The sequence below is a fragment of the Crocodylus siamensis genome, chromosome 12 (assembly GCF_052110815.1).
Source record: "Crocodylus siamensis isolate JL-2025a chromosome 12, ASM5211081v1, whole genome shotgun sequence".
Taxonomy (NCBI): domain Eukaryota; kingdom Metazoa; phylum Chordata; order Crocodylia; family Crocodylidae; genus Crocodylus; species Crocodylus siamensis.
In genome coordinates this window covers 43,777,906-43,795,685 of record NC_143406.1, presented here as the reverse complement: position 1 = coordinate 43,795,685, position 17,780 = coordinate 43,777,906, and the positions used below count along the sequence as shown (strand labels likewise).

General features: G+C 47.4%; 1 protein-coding gene across 2 annotated transcripts in view; it reads right to left on the bottom strand.

The window, feature by feature from the left end:
* Window positions 1–641: 641 nt before the first annotated feature.
* The window catches only part of SDK1 (sidekick cell adhesion molecule 1), a 671,164-nt gene continuing 654,025 nt past the window's right edge, over window positions 642–17,780 (bottom strand). For both annotated transcript variants that reach the window (XM_090023696.1, XM_090023697.1), the window contains 3 exons: window positions 16,332–16,452; window positions 15,802–15,931; window positions 642–6,703 (listed from right to left, as the gene is read on the bottom strand). In XM_090023696.1, coding sequence (XP_089879822.1) covers window positions 6,431–6,703; window positions 15,802–15,931; window positions 16,332–16,452 — 524 coding nt within the window. In that variant the 3' untranslated portion in view covers window positions 642–6,430. The remainder of the gene's footprint in view (window positions 6,704–15,801; window positions 15,932–16,331; window positions 16,453–17,780) is intronic.

Genomic DNA, 17,780 nt, shown 5'->3' with positions numbered 1-17,780 from the left:
TGGTGGACACAGATATTTATTTTCCATGTTCCCAAACAGAGCTGTAGCCAACACGAGCCCAGTTTATTTATATGTGCGGGCCAGATCCTCAGCCGATGACAATCAGTGGAGCCGCACTGACTCCAGGTCACCAGCTGGTGGAAAGGAACATAACACCACTGACATCAGTGGAGCTGCACTGATTTACATCAGACTGGGCTCTGGCGCCTGCGTCGCCAATCTAAGCACACTTCCAAGGATAGATTAGTGTCTGCTTCAAGCCTGCAGAGGCACGATGTCCATGATTTGCAAGGGGACAGAAGTGCACAACACGGTGGCCATTTGGGCGTCAGCTCCCCCCTATTAAGAAACTGGAGGAAATGCGAGAACACCACCAAAAAAGGGAAGGCTGATCAGATTTTGGGTGTAAACTACTGACAGCATCATCTTCCCTGAGAAGCAGCAGGGGCTTGTAAGATTTTACAGGCCAGAACTAACAGCTTGGAGTTTTAGCCCATGTTACATTTTCAGTGTCCTGAGCTGTTAAATGAAAAGTGCATTGGCAAGGCACAGCGAAATTTCTCAACGCCAAAAATAACAGGAAGCTTGTGAGTAAATCCTTCCCCCTTCCCCGCCAAATAAATGTACCAAGGATACAGGCGTTCAAAAAGGATTCTTTTAATCAGAGGCAAGTTTGCAAAAGAAGAAGTAACTTTTTCATACAAAATAGTAGAGTGGTGAGGGTGAGGCTAACAACAGGTGTGGAACAAAGAATAAAAACTGGAAAAAAAAACAAACCCCAGCCCATCAAAACAAGACCCCAGAACAAACCCTCTAGAAAACCCCAGAGTAAAAGCAATGACCCAATTACTGTGGTACACTGAAGAGTAATTCTCAAAACTAGGTGTGCAACATTGGTCCTACCTCCTAGACTGACAGCAGACACATCAAATGACTAGATCTCCATCTGAATAGGAGCAAGTGCTTGGGTACAAACTTGATGTACGCTTTTCCTGCACCTTTCCGGCACCTGAGAATCACATATGGATCACGGCACTGCCCACTATTCAATGAGTTAACACACATGGTTATGATACTACTAGTGCAAACTTTCCATTCTCCCCATTTGCAAACCATTACTAGACAGTCTTCATTCCAGGCCGGTACTAAGAGAAGCAGGCACCCGCGGAGGTTGCCTTCGATGTCTCCCAACTGCGGTGGATCCCAAGGGGCTAGTCAACAACTCAACGGATCTGAACCGAACACCAGGAGTCTCCCGGCAATTGTGGCTAACTTCAAGGAATTACTAAAATGTGCCTGCGGCACTTTGGAGGTGTGAATCACTCCTTACCCAGATGTGTCCATGGAAGCTCTTCCCATCCAAATCCATTGATTCCTCCCCGGTCTGTCCCATAGTGCATTTACTGGTGCTGACTTTCTGCTACCAGTAGAGGGAAACCCCATATGGGCTGTGGGGTCGACAAAGCAGCACGACTGCTCCTCAGGTGATCTCTAGTTACATTACTACATCTTTGATCCAACCAATGATGTCTCTGACGCAAAAAGACCCGTCTGGGAACACGCGGCGCGTTTAACATGAAGCTGGCATAAACTGAGGTCCAAAGACAATTCCAGCCACAACACAAAGTACCTTTCCAGAATCTGGGATCCCTTAATGGCCTTTCTCCACCCAAGATGAGCTGGTAGTGCACATAATGCGCCGCTTGCTATCTATGGTGGAGAGCTCAGAAAGCAAGCAGGGTTTGCAATCACGTTCACTCTGGTTTTTGGGACTTAGCTGATTTCTAGTGGGCCTTTCAAAGGTTTGGGTTTTTTTTTCATATCATGATAAATTCCTTTTCTGAAATCAGAGTACCTGTTCCAGACTAAGATTTCTGAAGAGCAAATGGATGAAGCCAGCTGCACAGTGGATGTATAAAATGTGCTACTTCTGCTTCCACTCCAAAGAACATATTGGAGCGCCTTGCGCTTCCCTCAAGAAACCCACTGGGTTACAATGATGAGAATAAATTACACCTTCACATAAGGAACCAAAGGCAGATTTTCTTGCTCTGCCCTCCGAACACTGCTGCAGCTTTTGATGATCATCTGGGAGTCTGGAAGCAAATTAGAGCTCAGCCAACCTGGAAAATGTTACAGGCTTGTATTTTAACACTCAGGGAAGGGCAAAACACAATTCTCCTTAGGCAAAGACCCAGGTTCCTTCTTTTAAAAATATTCCTTCTTGTCCTAGGTGGCAGTAACTGCTCCCAGAAGCAGGATTGCAACCCAGATTGTGATTCCTTTAGCAATTACTGATGAAACTTTTCACCCGGTCCCAGTCACATATACCCTCCGGTCCCTCCCCGCAGGCTGTGTGGCAAGGTGTTTCCACCTGGCAACTCCTGGCCAGGAAGGAAAAAAAGCAAGAGGCTGGCATTGAATAAAGTGAAACAGTGCCCTCTTCCGTCTCTCCCTTAATTCTGCAGCAGAGCACAGCATGGGTAATCGACAGAAACCATGTAGTATTTCAAGACGGCGGGGTGACATCTGGGGCTTGGCAGGGGCCAGCACTGCTTATGAAACAGAATCCGAGGTTAAGAAAATATACATTTAGAAGTATACAAAATTATCCCAAAACAAGGCTCAAAGGGGATTTATCCATTTGTGCATTTTTGCAACACAGCTAATCAATGAAACGGCTAACTTGAGATTTAGGACGTCAGTGGGTTTTGGTGACAATGTTAACTGAGTGCTTCATGGTGCATCTGGGTCTTGAGGTGGGTGGATAGTTTTCTGTACTGTCTCACTGTGTGAGCTTGGATATATTTGAAGGACATCAAAGGGGAACAAGCTTCTATTAATCTCCTCTATGAAATATCCCTTTGTGCTCCTCTATGGACTCGGTAATGATCCTGTTTTTGTTTCTTAAATAGATCCACTAGGGAGAAAAGAAAAAGAAGAAAAAAAGTCCTAGGCAGATGTTTTTAAATGGAAGCTTTGATTTTCAAGTCTGTTCAGCTCTTCTAAACAGCAAGATGGGAACAAGGTGGGTGTGATGGGTAGAGGGAGTGAAACATGACAGCTAACACTTTAAAAGTCATATCTCAAAGTTATGATTCCCAAAGATTACAGCTCTGAAACAGGGCTCTCTTGTTAACTGACTGGGCGCTTCTTGCCAGATTATAACAATTTACCTTATTCTCGAGAAAAGAAAACCCAACTCTTAATTATATTTTATAAATACAGCATGCTAACGGCAACCTATGCAACACAGAGCTTCAACGTCTATTTAAATCTCACACATGGTTTCGTGGGGGGGAGGGGGGTGATACACAGCTTTTCCATTTCATTAGGGATTGGATAGCCAATGCTATGTGCTTCCACTCAGTGGATACAGTCAACTAAATACATGTGCATGCAAAACAGAACAAAAAGCAATGTGACGGCGATGTGACTGGGGAGCCTAGAATGGAACAGAAACTACCTAAAAGAATCACGCTTGACACTTTTATTTGGGAGGCAATGGGAAGACGAGAGCTGTCAGACAGCCCATTTGGGACCTCAGCCAACTCGCTCGAACTCCTTGCAATTCCTGCGGCAGAAATCCCCAAGAAGAGAGAAGAATTCCCTTCCCCTCGCATCCCCTTCCTTTCACCTGTACTCCCACTTGTGCTTTTTTTGGTGGCCACGCAGTCCATTCCCCTTATCTTGCATCCTTAGGAATGGAAGTTGGGACACACGGGGCCAGCAGCACCCCCCAAAGGGCTCTCTCGGGGCTCGCCTTCAGAGTGACGGCGGGTTCAGCGACGGGCGCACCTGCATTCCTCGGGCATGGCTTTGGGAGGAAGCTTTCCCTGTGTTTGGATCGGCGCCCTTCCAAGCCGCAGATCTACCCAGGAGGGCCTTGAGACATGCTTCCAGTAACAGTATCCTCAGAGCTGCTGCATTAAAATTCCAACAATGGATTCAACTGCCAGGGCAGCTACATTGTATAAACATTTCTGTAGAAAAGAAAATAGCTAAAAAGGCATAATCTCACACAGGAAATGAGGCCAAAAAGCCAAACAAAAAACAAAACAAAAAACCAACCCAATAAAAGCTTACGTGTGTCATTTTCCCTAAGAAAGAAAAACAAACCCAAAATAATAAACAGCAAATAAATTCTTTTCAGTTCATTAATTAAAGCAATGTCCATATGGCTTAAGAGAACAGTCAAAGTGCACAGCAAGGCAGTGGTATCTCGCCATGTTCTCTGCTTCTACATTCATCTTCACAGTAAGTTCAAGCCCTGCTCCTTGGAGCAACCCGTGCAGCTGGGGGAAGGCTCCTTCCTCCCCAGGGGCACGCCTTAGTCCCTGCCTCTTCACGACGCTTCCCATCCAAGGAATCGCGGAGGATTATCTCAGTTTCAAAAGCCTTCAGTGGAGTTTTTGGTTTGCAATCTCTCTCTTCCCCGGAGCGTTTGAACGTGAATCCAGCACCGAGGCCGCACAGCGTGCGCACGGAAAGCGGCCGAGCTTGGAGGCTGGGCCGCAGGGTACAAGCTGTGCTCAGGCCGCCTGCCCGGAGGAGGCACTGAAGGGTTGTGGATGCACCGCACCTAATCAGAGGTGCTCATGCCAGGTCTGCTTCGAACCTGCCCTGAAGGGGCACTGGCAAGCGCTGGCTGTAACAATCCCTACTTTCCTTTCACACCTGCCTGGAGGGCCGTTGGCAGGAAGCAGCAATACCAATGCTACAGCTGTTGCATGCCTTTGCTACAGAGAGGGCCAGGCAGCGCCGCTAACAAAGGTAAGGCTGTGCCCTACTTGCCCGGAGGGGTGCGAGAGGTGCCAAGTTTCATGGGTGTTCCTCAGGCCTCTGTAAAGGGAACCGCCAGAGAGCGGCCGTGCCGCAAACAGCTGCTCCAGCGTAACCTTTCCAACCCCCCTGAGCAGGAACGACTAGAAGACGGGAGCATTGCCGAGTCCAAAGGCTGGACTGGGATTCTTTAAATCACTGACAGCCTCCACTTGAGCAAAACAACTTGCCAACAAAACCCGCAAGAGGCCTTGGGGGTGGGTAGGAGGAGCTGGCTACAGCTCCACGGGTCAAAAAAAAAAGGGGCGGCACCAAATAGACTGGAAACCCCCGCAAAGAAAACCCCTCTCCTTTCTAAGAACCGCCGCTGCAGCGCACAGCCGGCCTCTGCGTGTGCACAAGGGAGTTCGCAACCCTCGTGTCTGAAAACCTGCTTCTCTATTCAGGAGATGTCTGGTTGCTTTTCTCGTGTACAAAGCTGAGCAATCAATAGAAGGCACCTGTGACACCAAACCTCACCCCCTCAGTGCGATCGGCCTTTGCATTAAAAATTTTTTTGTGTTTGTTTTAAAAAAAGAGAGAAGATAAAATTCAAAGAAACCCAGCTAAGGGCACGGATCGTGTGCAGCACCGCAGAGTCCTGTCTGAGCTGGGGGCGGGGGGTGCTGAGCTGTATTGATAGGGTAGGACTGCTGTGATAATCACAATCCAATTAATCCATTAGCAGGTTCTCCAGCTCATTAATTGCAACCATCAGACCCTAGATTCCAGCTCATTAACTGCAACCAATGGATCCTACATTCGAATACTTTCCCCTCTTGTTACTTTTCCTTCTTTTTAACAATTTATAATAGTAACAACAAACTGACCCCGCGTCAAAGTAATTTCCCGGCTGCTTCAGCCAATGCCATCTCTAGCTTTTTCAAACCACCTCCGCTAACAGAAGCTCTGGAGTGAGACTATCCGAGGAATGCAACGAGCCCAACCTGACCAGGATAAGAAAGCAGTAAGATATATTCACTATCGAAAACACCAGTCGTGAGCCTACGGGCAGGAGTAGCAACACCACTGAGACTAAGCTAATCAACTGGTACTCCTGACGTGTAGGCGGAACGGCAACGAGCAATGGGGGGGAGAATTTTCCCATCTTCTTTATGTGAAAAAAAAAAAAGTTCCCTTTTTCACATTCCTACTCAACTCTGATGGGAGAGAAACCGGGGAGGTTTGGGGGTGTTTTCTTTTCCGATCACATCACAAAGTCACTCACGGCATCCATGGAATTCACCTTCTTGTTTGGAAGGGAATAGGGTGGGGGGGAGGAAAGAAAAGAGAAGACCATGGCAGCTGCTTCGTAAAGCAGAGTTACAAAAAGCAGTTAAAAAACCCCCTACTATTCACATGTGATTAAAACTGTCACTTTTCGGAATTTTTTTTTTTTTTTTTTTAAAACAAAAGTTCGGCTAGTTCAGCTCCGCGTTGTAAGAGTTGATTGTCTTCAGAAAAATAGACTCATTCACGTTCACATCCGCTCTACCCTGATAGAGAAATTTACCCACAGGCCACTGCACCGGTCACACACACAGTCATTGTGATGGGTCGTCCCGATCCCCGCAGGAGCTTCGGCTGTGCCGTTTCCTCCCTCGCAGCGTCAGACAAAGGAGGAGAACCCTGTCACTGGAGTCCGTGAGCCAGGAGTGGGCTGTCCTGTGGGGGTGTACACCCCTCCCGAGCTCTGTGTTGTGATGACAGTCTGGAAATAGGGCTCTGTTTCACTCGCCGCACACTCCTCATACCTGTAGGACGCCGGGTGTTTCACACCCTTTTGCTGCCGCTTCCAGGAATTGTAGTAGGTAGGGTCGCTCATGTAGTGGTTCACAAAGGAGTGCTTTGGCAACTCATCTTCATAATCGGAGTCAGTGGCCTGCAGCACGAGAGAGACAACCGTTAGCTTCCTTGTCTTTCTGAGAGAGAAGATACAACAGAACTAGGATTATTTAGTCTGGAGGAGAGGAAGGTGTAGGTCGGGGAAGGCGGGTGTTGATAACAGTCTCCAAATACCTGAAGGGTGATTATATGGTGCGTGGAGAAGACTATTTTTTGTGGCCACAAGGGACAGGACAAGGAGCAATGGTCTTATACTGCAGGAGGGGGAATTTAGGTTGGGTATCTAGAAGCATTTTCTCACTGTAAGAGTGGTCAAGCTTTGGAAGAGATTCCCTAGAAAGACCGTGGAGTCTCCATCTTTGGAAGTTTTTAAGAGCAGGTCAGACCAACACTTACCTAGGATGGATTAGACAGGGACGATTCTGCCTTGAGCAAAAGGTTGGGCTAGATTGGTACCGGGCCACAAAGGGTTGGCTGCCAGACCAGAAGTGACCAGCATACTGCGGGCTGGGTATACAAACGGGTTGGCTGCAGGTCTGGAGCATGCCAGTCATGCCAGACTGAAGTATGCTGGTTGGCGGTCTACAAAGTTTGTGAACCACTGGACTAGATGACCTCCTGAGGTCTCTTCTAGCCCTATGGTGCTCTGACAGCACCACCAACTGGTACAAGATGAATATTTATAGGTCTGCAGGCTAAATGCAGCACAGTAAAAATAGACCCGTTCCTCATTTAGCACAGTTTAGTGCAATCAGAGTGGAAGTCCTTCCCCCTATTGAACACTTGCAGAAGATACTAGAAAATCTGTTCTGATTCACTGAGGATCATGGCTGTAAAAGTAACTAGGTTCATTTCAGCAGGAGATGCAAAAGAAGGCAAAGATATTGCAGTGAAAGGCAAAGTTGCAATCACTCACTCAGATATTTCAGTTTCAAGGCAGGTAAAACGTCGATGAGAATTTTTCTGTCTCTATCTCATTGTGGTAGGCAGGAAGTAAAATCAATGCAAACCTATTGGGTGCCTATACAGATTCGATTGTGGTGTTCTTGCTAGAGCGCTTCAGTGTGCGCCTCACTGTCACATGTATTAAGCATCCTAGATTTCAAAATGGCAGCGGGGGGGCGGGCACTTTAACTAAATCTGCTCAAATGAGCACCCCCGTGACCATTTTGAAATGTGGGATGCTTAGTACATGTGACGCTGTAGTGCTTTAATCAGAGTGGGTGTTCTAATTAAAATGCCTGACCCCCGCCCTCCCACCCTGGAGCACGTCTATCGATACCCACAGTTTTAGGCAAATTTACTGCTCAGTGCTTATCAAGGCAACAGTGAGACACTGAAACAGTAGTGAAATGCTTCCCAGGAAAGGCTCATGTTACACAGAGTCTGTGCGCTCACCATCAGCTAGATGGACACATGAAGCACCTTGGGGAGCTCCCATAAGCTCTGTGGGTCAGCCCACTGCTGAAGTGTTGCTGCTATTATCCAGAAGACAGAATCTTCATTGTAAGATCAAAATGAAGCTTAGCTGAATGCATATATATATTCCACGTACGATATACATTATGTATATACCTATTTCCCCTCCATAATGGACATATCAGACAAAACAGAGAGAGATTTGCTCAACAGTTTCCTTCATATGTTTTGGTTTCTCAGTGTCTTTGGGCTTATCATGCCAAAATTGCTTTCCTCGTTTTGAATAGTTATCTGGGGCTCTGCTGAAGGTGACCAGATATCATACTGCCCTAAGAAATACAACAGATAGGTGGAAAACCTGAGAGAGCATGCAGATTACAGGTGCTGCAATGGGTTTTAAAGGGGTTGCTTGTCCATATCACCATGGCCCTACACAGCAAACACATGGCCTCCTAGATCCCAGCACAACTGCTGTATCCTCAACCAAAAGCCTTTTAAAAACCACCTGTTAACTAACAGTCCCAGAAGAGCCAGCTTCACAACACACTGTAATTATTTAAAATGGTGACATGTTTTCCATCCCTCTCTTGTCTGCATGGCTTCATCTGCATAAGCAAATTCAGTGCCGGTTTCCCAGCACCAGAGAGCAGACGGGTCTCAGGCATTTCTCCACTGTGCCACGAAACTCATTGCAAAGCAGCTTTTATAATACAAGGGCATTTTGCAAAACTTTCCTTCTGTTCTTTGCTGTGGCTTGGCTCTATCAGAATTATTTATTATTTTATTATGTATTTATTTAAATTTCAATAATAAATGCTTATATGGGGCTCTGGGCATCCTGACACACAATTAATATTACAACAAAATCCTTGCAGCATGAAATAATTATTCCAAAAGGAACTCGCTGCCTACAGAAACACTTCCCTCCACCATCCTTGTCTTGTGAAACAAACCCTCAGCTCCCTCCAAATGCCAGACCACGCGGAAGTCTCTTGTGGCGTGCCTGGAATGTCATCCAATTTGTGCCCTCTTGCATTTAAAGAGGGGTTCCAGAGTCTTAGAAAACCCTGGCAGAGCCACCCCACCTCTTTTGTGATACGACAGCATGATACGGGGCAGGGGAGAAGTTACCCCTCAGGTTTTATAGTGTAGCCAACACTTTAAATTCTCCTTGCAGCCAGGGCAGATCCCAGAACAGCGGTATCCCATGGTATCAGTGAAATGATCTGCATTCAGTACCACCTTAACCCTCCAAATGTTTTAAGATGCAGGCCCATCTAGAGGGCACCACAATAAGTTAATCTCAAGGGCCCATCTAGAGGGCACCACAATAAGTTAATCTCAAGGTAACATTAGCATGGATAGCAGCGACAAGGTCTGCATCTGGAAGGATAGGTTGCAACCTCCTAGTCCAGGGGTTTTCAACTGGGGGGGGTACGTGTACCCCTGGCGGTACTTGAGATGGACTCAGGGGGTATTTGGGAGCAGGTACTGCTGCTGCCGGCACGTCCACTGCTACTAACACAGTCGCTGATAGGCTGTGGGGGACCCCAGGTCCCCGAACGACCACCGGGGGACTCCTGCCTTCTTGACTGGCCACTGGGGGTACACTGACCCAAAAAAGTTGAAAACCCTTGTCCTAGTCAGCTGTGGGTGACCATGGGTGACTACTGCCACCTTAGTTGGGGGGGCACGTGCTCCGCTAGCAACCAGTCAGCGACCAACTGGGGGGAGGAGCGCAATCTCACCGATTGGGGTGGGGTGTTCCCTGCAGCTGATCATGAAGTGGCCGTGGCTGCTTTTGGAGAGCACTGCGGTGCTCCCACTCCCTGGCCGGTGCTCACATGGAGGGCACTGGTGCGCCCACCTGCCCGTTGCCTAAGCAGCGAGTGTGGCCAGTCAGGGGGTGCACGGGCACCCCTGTGCGCCTCCTATGCATCGCCACTGCGGGTGATGGAAGTGTCACACATGGGTTGCTGCTGTAATATGATTATTCAATACCAGCTGGGTCTGGAATGACTCCAAAGCTGTGAACTCGAGAAAGGATGGATGGGTTCCTACAATCAAAGGGCGTGACCACCTCTGCCATATTCTCCGAATGTTTCACCCAACCCCTCCATCTCTTCTAGAGGTGGCTACAGCCATCTTGTTCTCAACCACACCCCAATTTTAATGGGGCCCCAGCTAAGGTGGTGAATTGGACAAGACAGAGACATGCCGTTGGATGCTATTTACATACTGAAAACACCAATCTTATTCTCACCACTCCTTACTAACCTGGAAGACTCTGCATACTTGCTGAAACAGGGGGGCTCCCAAAAGCTCTTCAGGAAGAAAATCAATTACCCACAACTACCCTATAAGGTCTGTCCAAGAGAAAGCAGTGAAGCCACTGCAGAGCAGTACTGCTGCTCCTGGAAGGCCCATACATGACTGATTCTATAACACTTTGTATTCAATAGCATCGATGGAAGCGGACAAAACTATTCATACCAGCATGGTCACTTTTATCTCAGCATCATCTATCAATCCAACCAAAGCAGTTATTGCTAAACCCAAACCTATGCCTTGATTGCCAAACATCAAGGAGACAAGGTTCAAAGCACTGGAGACACTAGGGGAAGCAGTGTAGCTAAGCTGCTGGCATTTGAAGCACCAAGTCTTTTGGACTTGCTCTGAGCAGAATCCGGTGACCACACATTTCAAACCACACTGGAAGGCTGTGTCCTTATAATTTTCTCCAAATCGTTAACCTAAATGATTAATAGCGAGGGTGTACAGATAAGGCTAGTGATTTTCTAGACCTGATGCTCATGATGCAATGGCCAACCCTTGTCTACACTTGTGCCACTGCCAGCACTGGTGCTGAAAAGGGGCATGCCATTCAGATAACCATTGAGTCTGGCAGGGGCGTTAAGTTCCCACCTGCAGAAATTCAAGAGTGGCTGTTCCTAACCCATCCTGGACTGATGCCCATCCAGCCCTTTTTTGAAAACCTCCAGTGAAGATGCCATAACTTTTCTACCCTACTACAATGCCCGTAGGCAGCTCGTTCCTTCTCTGAGTCTTCTTACAGGCAAGTCGATTTAATCCATAACTACTGGGCTGTAGTTTAAATCCACTGCTTCTCGGTCTGCCATCTATGGCAAGGAAGGACAATTTTTCTCCATCTTCATGGCAGGCTTTCAAGCAGTCGAAAACTGCTATCGTGTCCCCTGCCTTCATCTCCTTTCCTGCAAACTAAACATGCCTAGTTCTCTCAACCTTTCCTGCTATGGCTCATCTGCCAGCCCCTTTATCATCTTTGTTGTCTGCGTCTGGACCTTCTCCAGCTTCTCTCCCTCCTTCTTAGCACTGGCTTGGGTGTCTACAATCCATTTGCTTTGTAGATTCACAGTTGCTTGGGGCAGGGATCATTCTGCCTGTATATACTTGCAAAGCATCTTCCAGACTCTGGACAATATAAAATAAGAAGCAGCATCCTTATTGGTTCACTTATAAGTAATTCTCTGAATTATGGTCCCAGGCTCTTCTCTCTGCTGGAAAAAACAGACTTTTAGGGTACATTTTATTTCTCCTCCTGCCCTCCATTATGATAGAGATTGCCTATGCCACAGGATCTGTTTTTGGAGTGCTTATATTCTTTTTAATACTTCACAACTATTGACTAAATAAAACTGCTGCAGGGTGGGGGGGGGGTTGTTTGTTTTTTTGTTTTGTTTCCTTTTTTTTCTGTTCGGTGCAGTCCTACATTGTGCCTATGAGTTTGTTACCTAGGAAACCTTTGTAGGCTGGAATTTGATTGGATGTGCTGTCAGATTAGAATCTGACAACCAAAGGTGCACGGATGCCCGTGAAGCAGCAAATAAAGAAAATGACTGACAATTTAAGTATTTTATTGGTAACATGATAGGCAGAAATGCTGCGAGGAGAAAAATTAGGGGCCGGCGGTGCCTTTAGTCCAAGGGCCAGCACTACAGGGAATTTGAAAATAGTTCTGAGTGGCACACTGCTTGGAAAGGGATGGGAGCAGAAATGTTCTTCTGTGTTTATTTCTAATAAATAATCAGAGGACAGCAGCCCTTGCGTGCAGGAGGTGCTGCCAATGCCTGCTGGAGAAATATGAGCAACCTCACTAGCAACTCGTACCAGCACGTGCATAGTCCGGAAAGTTTCCGCCACCCCCGTTTCCTTGAGGCGTCTTCCTCCCTGGCCGATAAATGACAAGTCACACTGCTCAGTGCAGGTCCCGGGGCCAGCCATCGCTTCCCCCTGCCGGTAGGTTAACATGCTGACTCCCTATTTCCTGACAGCAAATGAATCAGCCAGTATCAGTCGAATGAGGAAGCGAGAGGACAAACAGGGACAGGGATTTTCGGTGGAGGGTAGGTTAGCCATTCGCTTAGCAGGCTGCCTATCGCTGGCTTCAAAATCACGGAGAATGAATCCATTTATGCTCAGGAATTAATTTGAAGTGGAAAATATCATTATACGGCATTCATAGAGTGGAAAAGCCACCATTCTTTTTTACTGCGCAAGGCCGCTGAGAAGGTCCTTGCCGTGCTAACATTCGGCATTGTCCAACCCATTGTCATCGCTAGGCAGAGTATTCGAGTCGGGAAAAGCTCAAAACTGAGAGCCCCAAACAAGCAACCTACCCCCCTTCCCAGCCTCTCGATGGATAAGGAGAGAAGCTGGCGGCATCACTCAACTACTCTGAGCATGGGTAGTTCATCAAGTGATTTCCCGACAACTTCATCTCCTTGGCTCACGTTAAAAAAAAGAAAAAGAAAAAGAAAAAAAAAAGCCTGTTGTTGTTAGCTATTATTTGGCACTTTCCTGTCTTATGGCTGTATTGCCCCATCTGCTCTGCATGCCAATTAAACCATTTCTATCTCCCCAATGCTTGGCTTCCCTGTCATGGAGCGCCTAAGTTCATCTTTCTGATAAATGCATAGCAGAATGCAGCTGCCTACAGGTTTCTTCCCTTGTTTGCCTCCTTGCTCTCCTCCCTTGGTGCCGAGCTGCGGGGCTCCCCGAGAGCCGCGTGCTAACGGCAGGGATTCAGTCTGAGAGTCTCTTACGGACTTGTTCACATGTCAGCAACCCCACGGGAGCTGGCGGGAGTTTATTTTCCTTTCTCCCTCCTGCAAAACACTTGACACCTCAGGCTAAGGGGTTAAAGCAGAAATGCAAGACGATGACATCTTAGCTGAAAGCAAGTCTCAGCCGGCCAGACACCCGCTGTATTAAGTGGAATCCAAGACACACCGAAAGAGGCACCCGAGGAAAACGGCATCAGAATATTCTTTGCTGCAAAGGACAGAGCTTCCGCAGTGCCCTCATGGTAATGAGCCCTCTTTTAATTCTCTGTATCACAGAAAATCTCACTCTCTGCTAAAGAAGATGGAGAGGCTGAAATGCTGGGAAGCCTGAGCTTGTCTCCAAAGACAGCCTGGGAGAACAAAGCCTAGAAGAGCAGAAAACACAAACAAGGAGGAGATAAAAGATGCACCACTCCTCGAAAATAAGGTGTTCAAACTGCCTGCCCACCCCACCCAAAGTAAACAGCAATTGCAGACTGATCAAAAGGCAGCATCTCTGATTGCTACCTCTGCTGGGAGCCCATTACCGTTTTGTGCCTCAAAGCGCTCCCCAAGAAAAACAAGGAAGCATCAGAGAAACCGTGGAGAAGGGCTGTGCAGCTAAGCGCCAAGGAAAACCGGGCAGTGCATTTTGTTCGTGCACAAACGTGCGTGCACCGACATGAGCACGGAGGGCTAGGATCTTGCTAGGGGCCCCTAGGTTCTACCACAGTGCGGAACAAATAGATAATAATGTTCAGGGCATGGTTAAAATTCACTGTCCTCTGTCTACACTGTACAGCCTGCACGTGTCTAGGGTAGAAGCAGACCCCCTCACTGCACCCGCAAAGGGTATTTCTGTGCCCAATCAGGCAACACACAATATTGAAAATATTGAAATCAGAGTCAAACAGGGGAGTCGCTAAACTCACAATTGTGTTCTGCTACCTGTATTAAGGGCAGGTTTAATTCTGGGTTATTGCAGGGGATGTCCCCATTAATAACATGGATTTGAATCTTGAGCATCACACAAGGAGAGGCTGGAGCTGCATCAAGGGCTGCCCGCTGTACGGAGGGTCAATCATAGGGTAGCACGAAGCAGCGGGCTGCCCACAATAATTAACAAGAGGTGAGAGCCAGGTAGCCATGAAAAGCAGCTGGAGCTGCAGCTGCAGATGAAATCTGTCATCTTTAACCACTTGCTGCTTTCAGTTTGTCCTTGCTGGAAGGGTCAGGCTTGGAGCAGTTTGGTCCACTGCTGGCTCCTTGTGCTGTCAGCCCTGATTCATCAGGATTTCAGTTGACAACATACAATTTAATAGACACATTTACCTTTTCTCATGCTCCTTAACACGGCCTCTAAACCAGGCTTTTAACCCAGAGTGGTCGCTGCATTCCTGCAGAGTGTGAATGCTTTGTTTCTCCACAAAGAGAATGCAAGATGGAAACCAGAGGACTCAAATGCATAATGTCAGCAGAAACTACTATCTCCCCTACACACACAATGTAACAGCAAGCTGAAAGGAAGGCAGAGCATCCTTGCAGTAAGAACACACGTTGGGGAGTCAGAAAACCCAAATCCTGGCTCTTGGCATCATTTTCTATGCGACTACTGGCTAATCCTGCAAGCATCAGTGCCTCAGGTTCCCTGGCTGTAACAAACCAGCTGCCCTACTCCCAGGGGTGTGTGGAGGCTTACTTACTGCAAGTATTACTGCAGAGCTTTGAGATCTTTGAAGGGAAGGTGGAACAGAAAAGCAAAGAATTATTGTTAAAAAGGAGACTGCTCTTCTTAACCTTAGCGCTGATGGGAGCTGCAGAGCAGCTGTGAAGGAGATTCACTGTGAAAACTTCAAGCCATATGTGCTTCAGTCTCATGATGTGAAGTTCACTTTAGATGACTCTCAGTTCAGGAGATACATGCAGGGGGCTGGTTACATCCTGACATCTCGGTGCATGTGCATTTTTTTCCAGGAGCTTCAAGGTTGCAACCCCAAAAGGAGAGCAGAATACTCAATGCCTAACTGGGAAGATGCTGTACAGCTTGACCGTTTGCATTTGCATGCTATCAGCGACATTGGGAGATTCTGAAGGACCTGATGCAGCCAGGCTGTGAACGTGCACTGGGTAGGAACTGTTCATTACTCATCACCATAGCATTCCAGTTTTGTAGGCAGACAAATGCTGTTCTGCAGGGTACAAGCCATGAGAACCAAATGCCTGAGGTCCCCGAAGTACTGTGTCCACACTGCACCAGTGGTGGGTCTGGGGAGGGGAAGGTACAACAGGGTTGAGCAACCCCCACCCACCAGAGTCTGCCTGTAGGGCTGCTATAGGTTTATCCCCAACATCTGCCCTTGAGCCCTTGGTCTCCAGTGAGCCTGGAAGCAGCTGCTGGACAACAAGTCTGGGAGCAGCTCTATGAATAAGCCTCCAGGTCTGGAGCCCATCAGTGGACTTGGGTGCCCAGGGTGTGCTCAGCTCTATCCTCTACAAGGCTTGCTGCTGACCCAGGACAGAGAAGGACACCTGATTTTTGAGAGCTCCCTCTGGCCAGTGATGAGATGGGTGAGTTCAGGGACTGTGCAGGCTCTGACACTTGTCTAGCGTGGGTGTGGGGGGAGGCACTCACCTCTGACTCTGACACCTCCATAGGCTTCTCGTTCAGTCCCACGCTCTCACTCAGCACCGCCCCATTGTACTTGTTGCAGATGTCCTCATCGGAGTAGTGCAGCCCACCAGGGCTTGGACGAGGAGGGGACCTGGAAGAAGATACAGGGATAGTGTATGGGATTTCTTTTTAACAAGTACCATACCCATGCTAAAATCCTTTCCATACCTGACAGTATCACCTTTGACATTCCTGCCCCCTCTGAACAAAAGCACCATCACTAAGAAACTTACCTCATCCCTGAAATGAAAAGTTCAGCATCTATGCCAGGCCAAGCTCTGCTCAGTCTCTGATCAGTGATCACAGCACTGACTATCAGTGGCTGATATCACAATCAAGGGCAGGGATTCATAAATTAACTCAGCATTTCCACCAGATCCTCCAAGCAGAGGTCTATCCCAAGATCTTATTTGCTTGTTCCATGGCAAGTATGAAGCTAAGTATGCAAAAGAATACTATGGCTAACTCTGAAAGGTGGCATCTCTTCTTACCTTGTCCCATTCTTCTTGGAGAATGTGCTCTTGACATTTAGGTGTCTGCTGTTGAGCTCCAATGCCGTGAAGCCTCCATTATCCAGTGTCACAGTCTCCTCTACGTTAGAGATGCTCTTACCTGGAGGTAAACAACCAGTGAGTTAGCTAGGAGAAGGATGCTGCCTCAGTTAAATGCAAAGAAATAATCTAAGGAAGCACCAGAAACAAGGTGCAAACCTATCATTCCTTTTGTTGCTACTCCCAGGCTCTGCAACGCTCTCTACCTTCTTTCTCTATGGCGGAATATCCTAGCATGGAGGCAGAGAAGTCAGCTGGGCAGGAGCAGGCTGAAAACAGGATGAGGGCGATGCTGATCGAAGCAAATGAAGGGCAGGATAAAAGAAGAAGGCAGGTGATAGAAAGGAAGGAATGAAACTAGAAAGAAAGCCTGGGTGGATGGTGAAAGGTAAAAGAGATTGGAGATGCTACAGGGAGACAAATCACAGGAACAAGCAAAGTAAAGAACAAAGGACAGGGGAAGCGGGAAGGGGAAGAGAAAGACGAAGCAAGAGATTTTCCCCCCTCTGGCTTGTCCCAAAGGCTTGAACTTTGCTGATGTCCTGGGCAGCAAGACTGGTCTCTTATTGCCACTTTGCTAAGGCAAGTACGTTATCCTCAGCTTCGGTTTCAACGCTACACTAAGACTAGGTGGGAACATGGATATCAGAAGGGAGAGGTCAAATCTGCCTTTTCATGTCTGTCTTCCAAATAGAAAGCACAGCTCGGAGGATGATAGACTTTATGTGCTGGGCATAGGGATATGTAATAGCATTAGCCTGGTAAAATGCCATGGCATTCACACATTTAAATCCCCTGGGACTAAAAATCTGATTTACTAACACTTGTTAGAAGTGAATTTACACAGAAGGAATAAATCCTCTCTCTTGGGCTGAATCCCTGGACGTGCTCACGGAAGCTCTTCTATCATCTATCTGGATGATACCAGCCCTTCAGCATTACAGGAGCTGGGGCCCCCACTGCCCACTCTGGCTAATTAGCGTTCATTTTGGAATATGCTAACATCAGGGCATTCACATAGCTCTTTCCTGGGAATAGCTAATGTCAAAGAAACATGCACAAAGAACACTGCAAAACTGAGTTTCAAAGCTCCAGAACCAGGGGTGATCTGTGCTTTGAAAGGGGAACATTTGCCCATTTCCAGGGATGGGACAGGAGCTCCTGTTTCCTGTGAAACGGTGACAGTTAAAGACCATTACTAAGAACAAATTAGAAACCTGGGACCCAGAATACACTTGAAATTCAAACAGTCACAACACTTGAGGCTAATATCTGAGGATGTGAGCTATCTTTATGCTATTTATCATATAGATGGGCTGCAATTTGCTCCCAGCATGGGCAAACTTCCTAAATACATACAACATGCAACTTTTCCTCTGGAAGCAGCAG